This window comes from Sinohyriopsis cumingii, chromosome 6, assembly GCF_028554795.1.
Source record: "Sinohyriopsis cumingii isolate HCF-2022 chromosome 6, ASM2855479v2, whole genome shotgun sequence".
Lineage (NCBI taxonomy): Eukaryota > Metazoa > Mollusca > Bivalvia > Unionida > Unionidae > Sinohyriopsis > Sinohyriopsis cumingii.
In genome coordinates this window covers 51550742-51562900 of record NC_142966.1, presented here as the reverse complement: position 1 = coordinate 51562900, position 12159 = coordinate 51550742, and the positions used below count along the sequence as shown (strand labels likewise).

At 36.9% G+C, this 12159-nt stretch overlaps 1 protein-coding gene across 7 annotated transcripts in view; it reads right to left on the bottom strand.

Moving 5' to 3' along the window:
- LOC149796924 (H(+)/Cl(-) exchange transporter 3-like) overlaps positions 1-12159 on the bottom strand; it is a 178279-nt gene that overhangs the window by 41727 nt on the left and 124393 nt on the right. For all 7 annotated transcript variants that reach the window (XM_089961594.1, XM_089961593.1, XM_089961595.1 and 4 more), the window contains 4 exons: positions 11687-11772; positions 10385-10509; positions 7918-8032; positions 5453-5548 (listed from right to left, as the gene is read on the bottom strand). In XM_089961594.1, coding sequence (XP_089817720.1) covers positions 5453-5548; positions 7918-8032; positions 10385-10509; positions 11687-11772 — 422 coding nt within the window. The remainder of the gene's footprint in view (positions 1-5452; positions 5549-7917; positions 8033-10384; positions 10510-11686; positions 11773-12159) is intronic.

Below are 12159 nucleotides of genomic sequence, written 5' to 3'. Positions count from 1 at the left end.
TTTCCTAACACACATGTCGAAGAAATCCCACAATTTATATTATGAACAATTATCACCTAGACACCTTGAAATCTTCATACACACACACACACACACACACACACAAAGACGGTTTTAACGCATTACTCTTGACATGTGGTAAAGCTGCTTTACATGCCGATGAATAAACGTGGTCTGTTCTAACAAGGACTTATACTTAAAAAAAAGGTGAGTGTTCTAAAGGATTTAACGCGGCTGATCACAGTGATCATTAAAAGTTGGATTATACCTACCATCTGTGTACAAAGGTCATTCTAAATAAATTTATTAATTAATAGCGTGCGGTCAGATCATTCGCAGCTACATCGGTGCGGATGCATCAGACCGAGTAGTGCATTGCATGGTTAGCCTCTATTGCCATATAAAATATTAAAGAAATGGGGATAACAATTAATTGGTCTATGGTTGTACATATCATTCATGTGCTAACGGGTACCTGGGTACCCGTTAAATTTTGCAACGGGTACCCGGGTTGGTATCTCGTGATTTTTGACAGCCCTAATAAAGATACATGGAAATGTAAAGCTTTTATTATCAAAAAGAAGCTTGAGGCCCTGGACAGGAATAAGTAAAGTGTTCAATGATTGCAGTGGATAAAGATACATGGAAATGTAAAACTTTTATTATCAAAAAGAAGCTTGAGGCCCTGGACAGGAATAAGTAAAGTGTTCAATGATTGCAGTGGATAATGGTACATGGAAATGTAAAGCTTTTATTATCAAAAAGAAGCCTGAGGCCCTGGACAGGAATAAGTAAAGCATTCAATGATTGCAGTGGATAATGGTACATGGAAATGTAAAGCTTTTATTATCAAAAAGAAGCTTGAGGCCCTGGACAGGAATAAGTAAAGTGTTCAATGATTGCAGTGGATAAAGGTACATGGAAATGTAAAGCTTTTATTATCAAAAAGAAGCCTGAGGCCCTGGACAGGAATAAGTAAAGTGTTCAATGATTGCAGTGGATAAAAGTACATGGAAATGTAAAGCTTTTATTATCAAAAAGAAGCCTGAGGCCCTGGACAGGAATAAGTAAAGTGTTCAACGATTGCAGTGGATAAAGGTACATGGAAATGTAAAGCTTTTATTATCAAAAAGAAGCTTGAGGCCCTGGACAGGATTAAGTAAAGTGTTCAATGATTGTAATAAGCTTAAGATTTAGGTGTTCATGAGGCTACTGTCTGAGAATGGAAGATGGAAGAAGCCAAAGAAAGAGACATGGTCATGGAGATGCATGGAAGTGAGCAACTGAAGGCAATTTAGAAATACATCAATTACAAAAGCTTGTTTTAACAGCAGTTGCAATATGAATTTATATTGGCAATTTGATCACACCTGAGACATGTGAAGGTAGAACTTGAGGCATTGGTTACTGCAGGACAACCTCCCTGTACATCCATTGCATACAGCCTGGTTAGTTGGAACTGAAAGGTAAAGGTCAGCTTCCTCTCTAAGAATACCACTTCCAGGATCCAGCCATGTGATCAGAGCATGATTTCCATATTTTAAATAAACAACTAATGAAAACTGACAAAAAGATTGTTGCAGACAAAGCTTCAGTCCTGGAGACCCTATTTAGAAAGTGGTGACATACCTTGGACATTAGTCACCCAGTTGCATTGAGAAATGATTGGAGAAGGGACTGAGGCAGCATTTTCAGCTAGAAAGCATAACCCTGGCAAAATCAGCAATGATGATGAAACTGTTTTTTAAAGATCTTTCGGAGAAGGCCAAGAAGGTATTTGGGGTGTGAGTGCAGTCAAGGGAGAGCATGTATGAATGGCTGACTTGCGATAATGACTATCTAATTATAGTCCAAGATTCAGATGCAAAACAATTACTGAAAATGTCAAGGAAATTCAAGCCACTGATGATAGAGATAATGACAAAGAGAATGTTACACCTGAGTTAAGTGAGACTGATAATCAACTACCAAAAATAACAGGAGAAATCCAAAGTTTAAGGCTGGACTTTCAGGATGCTGATGATGCAGAATTGTTGCACTGACAAATACGCTTGACTTTGCAAAAGCAAACACGACAGCAACAAGAAGCCGCTAAAATCCACTAGTTCTTCAGAAGACAGTAAGGTCCTGATATCTGTCCCTCAATAAGTGCAAAGAGATTGGTTTTGCTGATAGTGTGTCATAACTTGGAGCAAGATTATTAGCAAGGAATTAAAACAGTATTTTGATTTGCAATGAATCTGAGAAAATTCTAGTGTTTGAAATTTATACAGACAACACTTCAAAATCTTGAGCTGCAGATTTTCCTTATATTTCTTTCTGTCAATTTTGGGCTTATTTTTGCATTGAATTCAGACAAATTGTGGTCTATGACAAAATGACTAAGTATTATACTTCTTTGTGCATATTTTCGATGGAAGTATTATAGATTCACTGTATATGTGTCAATACTGTACTTTAAATATTCCTGATATACTAGTATGTCCCAATGCATGTATCTCTGATTCAAGTCAAATACTAAAGAGGCAGCCACTCTGTCACTATTTATTTTCACTATTTCTTATTTTATATGCACTGATTTAAAATGGAGTCTGTACCAATGAAGCACACTGTTTTGCACTCACTCCTATACACCCAACAATCCTACCACAATGGTGTTGAACCAGGGAATAAGCAGTTAACTGACTTGCAGCAGTATTGTATATATACATTACAAGATGGACATATGGTATATAGGATGATTGCTCTCTGGTGTTCCCAAACATCATATTATATGCAGGGTCTCACTCAAAAAGGAACAGTACACACATCACAGATTCTGGATAATGCTCAAACAGCATGGCGGACTTTTAAGCTTTCCCCACTGTGTCCATCTGGTGGTCTTGACTCAGAGTGGACAAATTAAGTTTGACTGCCCTCATCTACCTTACATGAATGTCTTACGGATTTGTGGAATGTTAATGATGGTGTGTTTTTGGTTTTACTTCATTCAATAACTTTTTTAAAATAGGTCTTGGAAATATTATGGAAAGTAGAGGGAAATCATGCAAGATTAGGCATTTTATGTAATATCATTTAACGAAACAGAGAATTGAAGTACTGACTGATACGAAGCAAGCATATCACAGATTTCTACTTGTGTGTGCTTGTAGGTGCATTTAGTCTATGAACAGGGAAATGTCTAGGCACTTATCCTGTGTACATACTATTATGGGGCAGGGGTTGGGGTAGTCCTACAGTGTAAAATGTCAATCCTGATATGCATGAATGATGGTGGGTTGGGGGAGACTGATTACTGCCCTAATACTCATTACGATGTAGCACTGTTTCCTTTTGCTAGCACAACTGGAGACCCATTTTCAGGAATATCTTACGTTGATGGCAGTTAATACTTACAAGCTGCAGAGCTTCGAGTCAAACTGCTTTATTCATACTATATTCATCTGACTGAAGTGAATCCCCCCACAAACAAGAGGTTGTGGTTTTTGTTGGCCACTGTTTCAACTGGTTTAAGAGCAATAGTTGCTGAGGAATGCTTAATTTGGTTGAACTAGGTGTAATTTGTTCAAGGGAATGTATATATCTAATCATATATATTGACCTGTCATCATCATCATCATCATTGGCGACTCGGTCTCGAAAGACCATGCGAATAGCGCCCTTGGGGTGTTGCCTGTCTCTGTTGGCAACGTCTGCTGTGGCTGTGCAGGCCTATACGTGAGTGACAGTCCCTACTGCAGTTGGTGCAGACATACTGGGAAGTCTGCATTACTGTGGTTGCTGTTGCGTTCTTCTTTCTCTTACGTTTCTCTGCCACCAACTGGCCTCTCCTTGCATCAGCGACTGATATGCCATTGTTTACCATCAGTCTCCAGGTGCCTCGGTCCTCAGCCAGCTCTTCCCAGCCATCGGGTGAAATGTTGCATGCCTTCATGTCCCTCTTGCACACATCTTTGAAACGGAGTGAGGGGCGTCCGACTCTTCTCATCCCAGTGGCCAGCTGTCCATATAAGATGTCCTTTGGCAGCCTTCCATCCTCCATGCGTCGGACGTGACCCAGCCATCGAAGGCGGCGTTTAATTAGCAGGGAGTACATGCTGGGGGTTCTTGCACGCTGCAGGATCTCGCTGTGTGGAACACGGTCTTGCCAGCTGATTTTCAGGATGCGTTTTAGGCACCGTATATGGAAGGAGTTGAGCCGGCGTTCTTGCCGGCTCATTGACCTGTACATTCTACATTATAGGACTAGGGTTATGTGTGTGGTTAACTGTACAGATCAGGGGTTGGTTGGTTAATCCTATGGATCATACCCTTAATCTATGCTGATACCTGCCATTTGGACCATCTAAGCTATTTATAAAACAAAGATTAACCCAAATTGCAAATGTACTGAACAATTTCTTTGTTCATAACTTCAAGGTCAATCCCATGTCAATCCAATTAACAAATACCTGAGATAGTCCAAAAAGATTATGTATTATGTTGAGAGAAGAAATTTCTGGCAAACAAAATGCATAATTTTTTTGCCAATGCCTGTGTTTACATATATCTAGGGCATATTTTTTCTTCCAAAAATAGCCTAGATGGTCCAAATGGTATTGGTGATGTCCAAGATATTTACAACATGGCATCATGATTCTATTTCCTCTGTTGCACAATTTCATCAGGATTGTTACCTAAGCCAGATTATTGACAATTACTACAAGAAATGTTAACGTAGATTGCTTGGGTACAGGTATGAAATTGACACAGGATTAGACTAAGTCATGTTTACAGCAATGGAGTATCTCAGATGTTTCCTTAATGTGTCATGTCAGGTGCAATAAAATCAATGGGGGATGCCCTAAAACCCATAGCAGCATTAAAATTGTATGACAGTATACTAGGATACTGAGTAGACATCCAACAGACTTAGTGGACACCCAACTCTACTTAATCCTTTGCTGTGGTGTCCACATCTGAACAAGTGAATGGTCAATCCAAAATCCATGATGCATGTACTGTAAAAAGTGAGCAAATACACCAATAATCCATACAGAATTTTGCCAACTTATCACAAGAACTACAAATATCTGTTATTGCTTTACTGGTAAATACATGCAAACTTAAAGCTCTGCTGTGAAAAAATAGAAAAGAAGATTTACACTGACTCCTCCCACCTTGAACATTTTACATGGCTTTAACAGATTTTGTTCTATATTAATATAAGTATGTTCTGAAAAACACAAATGTGTGCCTTCCAATACTGGGTTATATGCTGTTTGTTTCACATTCTGATGTACTAATGCACAGGAAGAGGGCTTATGTGTGATTTTCTGCTAACATTATTTATTAGCCGGGAAAATTAAGATCCTGTGAATAAAACAGAAGACTTCTGTGAAACAGTGATTTTGACTGTGTCATACTATAAACTAGTATCAATTTAAATGCATTCAAATTGTAAACAGCTTACCTAGGTCTCATAACATCGGCTGCAATGGTTGTATGAGTGAACTCATCTTTACTGTTTAAGTATGGATATCCATTCAGTTGAATATGTGCCTCATATCTACACCAAGTTAAGAAAAACAAGGGTTTCATGGAATGTAATCAATCCTACATATTAAGCAATCATTTATAATTACTAAATAAATCCTGAGGAAAAAACTTAAACTTAGAATCTTGATCATGCTGGTGCTGCCATCAAAAAGTGACAAATATATTTCCCCTTCTGCTAAATAAAGTCAAGACAAACATTTCCAGAATACGCCAAGTCAAACTGTTTGTCTGATATAAAAACACCTTTCCCACAATGCATCTGACATCATCTTTTGATGCTAACCCTTGTCAATATTTTATAAGTGTTGAAACTGGTCACTACCTTGTTTCTGTAGAGCATCCACTTTAGTCAAGTCTTTATCAATGAGAGACCATTTAATTTTCACCAAGGGACGGTCTAGGGTTTGGGAGGTTATATTCTTGAAAATAATTGTCTTGCTCTAACTTGTAGTATTAAAAAAAACAACATATCATATTCTATTCATGATTTTACTAGAAATAAATAAATCTTGCAATGAAGGAAAAAAAAGTATATCCCAGTCAGAAAGAAAATTCTAGTGCCATACAATAAATGATCAGTCCCTTACAGTATACTACCGCACATCTAATCTGTGTATGTTCCGCTTTGTGACTGTGCCATTACTGCTTAAGCACATGGTTCACTTACCTATAGTTATTGTTGGGCTTCCTTTTCCATGCTGAAAAAACCCAGCACCATCCATCTGATGTGCATACATCCTTCTTTAGTGTAAGGAGTTGTCAGTATGACATATTCCTTGTGCAACTCACCTTGTCCTTGGTATGTTATGTGTAAAAAAAGCACAGATAGTTATCTTTTTCATAGACAATTATTACATCAGGACATCAGAGCAGGGTGAGAGGAGGGCATCTGACAATAGCTATTGGTAAGTATTGCATAATTAAAATTAGTTTACCCCCCCCCCAATACTACATTTTATTAGCAGCAATAGGTTACTCATCGCTATTGTTTAGCTGAATTAGTCAGTAAGGAGGTTTGGCTGATGTTCCGTAAAACTGATAAAAAAACAGAAAATGGAAAGTACTCACCACTGGTGGAGAGGTCCATGTTATGGAATGAAGGTACTTATTTGGGTCACATGCTGTATTATAATGATGGGGCCACATGCTGTGTTATAATGATGGGGCCACATGCTGTGTTATAATGATGGGGTCACACGCTGTGTTATAATGATGGGGTCACACGCCATGTTATAATGATGGGGCCACATGCTGTGTTATAATGATGGGGTCACATGCTGTGTTATAATGATGGGGCCACATGCTGGGTTATAATGATGGGGCCACATGCTGTGTTATAATGATGGGGTCACATGCTTTGCTATAATGATGGCCCCCCCCACAAAAAAAAATGCCTGTGCTTTATTGTGATAATAAGCTGAGGTAAAAAGGAGGAAAAGGTAGTATGGAAATGCCAAAAGGAGGAATAATTAAGGTAGGCCCAGGAGGTAGCAATTGCTTGAACCTTGCGGGCTCTAACTTTCATAAGAAAGGTCTTGATCAGTAAGAGACTGGTATGCTATTTTGATTGTGGTGAAAATCCATTGTGAAATAGTGGCGGCTGAAATGTCTATCGAGCCCTTGAGTAACCCCAAGTCCCTGAAGGAACTGAAACTGGAAGGAATAGGTTACCATGTAAAGATTTGGAAAAAATGAATCGATAATGTAACATCATTAGAGATAATTATTATAGAGGCTGTTAAAAAACACAGCTACAGGCAAATTTTCTCTGATGAATTTGGCACACGCTTGATCACATCAATGTCCTTGAAAAGATGAACCAACTGTGCTTGTTTTGTACACAAGATACCTAGGAAAATATAGTTGTGCTGAATAAAGCATATGAAAGAGCCATTTCTGAGACATCTAACCCACAAAATACGTTGGCAATGAGGTACGTGGCATGCACTGTGGAAGTTCAAGAGAAAATTGTGATATGGTATGAAGGTTATAGCAGCTACTTCCTTTCCACAAGGCATGTTGGAATCAAAATACTTTAAATTTAAACTGGATATTTTCATGTGAGTCTTGACAAATGAGAGGAGTGTATTAAAAACATGACATGTATTATCCAGAATATGGTATGCTGAATATCTTTAACTGAAAGAAAACAGGTGTGTATAACTTATAAACAAAACCTTATTTGAATTCAAGGAATCAAATTATTAAAATGCAATAGAAATTAGTAAATTGCTTCCAAATAATTAATATCAGACTTAATAAAAAGATATACAGGTTTTCCAAACAGTGATATATAGTGAAAATTTCATAATAAAGAACATTTTTTATATGCAGTATGTGTTCTACGCGTAACTAGTTCATCTCAACAAACAAGGATACATTCCTTCTTTGCCCAGAGCATCTCCAACCCATTTACTGGTCATGACAGCTGCCATCAAGGGGACGATGTACTGCAGGCCTCCTGTCAGCTCAAACATTATCACCACCAGTGCCACTAAAGAAAACAAACACATTAAAGTAAAAATATTCCATCTTTGCAATGTAGAAAGAAGATAAGAAATCAAAGGATGGTAATTGTTATTTTATATTCCTGTTCAAATAAATACAGCATTTAAACATCAATGCAACAAACTATTGTGGCAAAGAATTCATCAGCTCATCAATAAATTGTGCATACCCTCATGACCCTCCCTTAACATTTGACCTTTTGGCATATCAATTACCTGGTATATTCCATGTTTCTTCATGACCAACACCCAAGGTCTAATAAAAATCCATTGGCACAAAGGTAGACAATGGCATTAAAAACAATGTTCCTTTAAAGGACTGATCGTGTACTGTCCAAAAAGAATTCATCAGGAATTCAAGATATGACCATTTCATCTTTTTAACTGCTGAGTGTCCATCTCTGATGTTCTTGAGTGATAAGATTTGCAAATTAACCACTGTGATGACCATATTAGATGTAAAATCTTCCTCATTTTCATTCAGGATAAATAAAACATCATTAGAGGACTTTTGGTTTAAACTCCATGCCAAAATATCCATTAATTCAAAAGGGCAGCTATAACAAGATTTTCAAGATGGTCATCATGGCAGCTATATTTCATATAACAGTGGCACCATTTGCATTTAGGAGCATCTATATGTCATAAGAAGTCTTTTGGTGAAAACCCTATGTTGATAAACCCATCAGGTCTGTAGGAGCAGCGATAACAAGATTTTCAAGATAGACACCATGGAGGACACCAGCATCATTTTCCTTCAGGACTAACAAGACACAATATTAAGTCTTGTCATGAAAATTCCAAGCTTGCTATGACTTTTCATTGAGGAAATGTGACAATAAAAATATTTTCAAGATGGCTGCCACAGCCAATGCATTTGAGGTCTGACTGGCACCATTTTTATTTAAGACCAACTAGATACGAAATTAATCTTCTGGTGAAAATATCATTTTGTGGTGATCAGATTTTCAAAATGGCTGTCATGGTCATGATACTGGAAGTTGAGATTGGCACCATTGTCAGTTAAGAGCAACTAGACATCATAAGAAGCGTTCTGATGAAAACCCAATGGCGATATGATTTTCTATCTAGAAATTGTAACAGTATTTTCAAGAAGGTAATTATGGTGTATTTACTTAGGACCGACTAGACATTACAAAAAGTCTTATATTTTTTTATATGACCATTCATTCAGGAGCAGGAGCAATAACAAGATTTTCCAGATGGCTAATGTGGCATTTTCATTGTGGGCCAACATGAAGACATCACAAGTCTTTTGGTGAAAACCCTATGCTAAAATGAATTCTTATTCAGGAGTAACAATAACAAGATTTTCAAGATGACTGCTGTAGTAGGCACTGTAATTAGTCTTTGAGTGAAACCCCAAACTAACATGACCATCTGTTCAGGAAGAGCATTGGCAACAAGATTTTCAAGATGGCTGCTGTGGTGACCATACTGGACATCAGTGATGTCCCAGGATGTGAGCGTAGGGTTACACAAATATGCATGTTTTCATATGACTTGGAGAACAATTTCAGTCGCAAGATTTATATATACTGCATCCAGTTTAAAGGCAATAAATCTGAAAATATCAGAAGAACACAGTAACTGAATAAAGAGCATATCTACTGACGAAGCATGATTTATTAACTGATTATGCTTCTACAGTACACCAGCACTGTAAGACAATTCAGCACCATAAAAAAGGTGATATGCAAGACCTGATGAAGCACCAAATTTCATAGCAATCCACAGTGAACTGGAAGACGAGTCACAGTCACAAGATTGTGTTGTAGATAGCATCCAGCTGAAAGCTGAAATGAGCTATACCTTCCCCAAAATGGTGAGAACAAAATAACTGAATAATATGGACATTTTTAGATGATGACTAATATATGTATCACAGAAATCTAACAATAACAGTTAGGCCTGGAGCTGTTACAAGATCGTCTCCGATACTGCACCCAGTTCTATTTATAAAAAAGAGCAAACGACTCGACTACTCTTGCAAAAACTGAGAGCAAAATGTTTGAGTAATATGCAGTTTCAGAAGATAACCATAACATGTATGAAGTTTCACAGCAATCCAATGTAAATTGCTGGACTACTTGCAGTTACATTGTTGTATCATATATTATTATTACATAAAGTTAAAATCAAAAGGGGCAATAACTTTGCTTTTTGTTGACAAGGGCAATAACTCTTACAAAACTTGCAGGAATAAAATAATTTAACTTCAAATGAGGATCATGATGCTATAATAATAATAATAATAATAATAATAATAATAATAATAATGTTTTTACTCTGTTCTGCTCTGCTTAGAAAATACTAACCTGTCATTCGAGTGACCCCTCCCAGGAAGGCTGCAGCTCCCACTATAGCATAAAGCCCTGGGGTAATAGTACACTGCTGCTGAGATCGACACATGTTGTAGAAAAATGGATTGTCATGATTGGCTCTGAAAGACAAAAACAACCAAGGTAGTAAAATGCATTTTTCAAACATGTCTGCAGTATCATATTACTGTGACATGAATTATGGATGAAATTCAGAACTGAGTCAACAATCATTTGTTACAGTGAGGGACTCTTACAATAAAACTTTATTGGCCCTATTTTTCATAAATTATTTTTTTCTAATTATGAAAAATAAAGTGTAAAATCTTATCATTTTTGTGTTGTGATTAAGTATGCAAAAAGTAAACAAGAGACTGAGGACTCCTACAAAACACACACAGGATCATCAATATTAAATTTTTCTTCACTCTGTTGGTTGTAAAATATTCACAAATATAATTTAATTCTCAAACAAACTGATCTTTTGATTTAAAAATCCAAATGCATTAAAAATTTTATAACCAAAAGTTAAGAGTACAAAATAATAATCATGATTTTTATGGACCATGTGTTGATGGAAAATTGACAAACTGGTAAAGAAATTACAGCATTCATGTTGACAGCTTCTAACAGCTTAAACAATAGACTCTCTCAATTGCTCAGATGTCAGCATTGTGTAGTCTTGGCGAGTGAGGAAACTTGACTTTGGACGGGTGACACCATATCTATCCTTGCACGCTATCAAAAAAATGGACTGAACTGATTCCACAAAGGTGCGAAGTGAGTATGATGCCATTGCATACTATAGTCCTCATACCATTGTAAAGATAAGAAATAACAACTGAATAACAGCTATTTATTATGTTGAATGCATTTGTGATGGTCTTCCAAATGAGGTCTCGAACACTGAAAAAGGTTGCACTTAGTACATGGAAATTTTTACTTTGTATTGTAAGCCGTTTGCCCATTTTGTCCATTGTCTTTGTTTCAAATGCTATGAGGGGGGGATTTTTACATCATGTTTAGCTTTTATCATTTGCCTCAAAGTAGATGTTTAGTCCGAGGATGTTTTGGTTTAATTAGCTTCATAAACCTGTGCGCACAAATTCAAACCAACACACACGTACATTGGCAGTTAGGAATATAATTCACTTCATGGTCTGTAGCAACTACAAAATTCACAAAAATGGTACTGCGGAAAGAAGTAGAAATTTATATTTCTACTTGGAGACAATCTGAAACTAGGGCATGTTACAATCCATGCCAAAAGTTTCCTCCTGAAATTGTAAACATACTTACACAACTAACTGCTCTACTCCGATTCCAACAATTCTCCCTAAAGTGGCTCCTATAGCCAAGCTGGGAATGAACAATCCAGCAGGAACCTGCAAAATTAAGAAGTTATATTGATTTTTGAATGTGCTCGATGATATAACCTTAAGCTAAGACATGAATAGGAAGTATCACTAGTCTCTACAACAGAGTACTGTGTGGCAAATTTCTAGAGCACATACATATATGGATACTATCATGTCTAGGAAAAAAACATTTTATCTCATGGTTAGTACAGTTTACATAGTGTTTGTGGTTTAAAATGTTTCTATATGCCAACACATTAATATATCACTTAAAGTGAGTATTATTGGTCCTAATATGTTCATAAAAAAACTTTGTTTTGCTATTACTATTAATATGGCAGCTGTTTTTTTAATCAGTAGCTGAATGGACATCGGAACGAAACAGGGTGACTATCATAGAAATGCACAGGACAG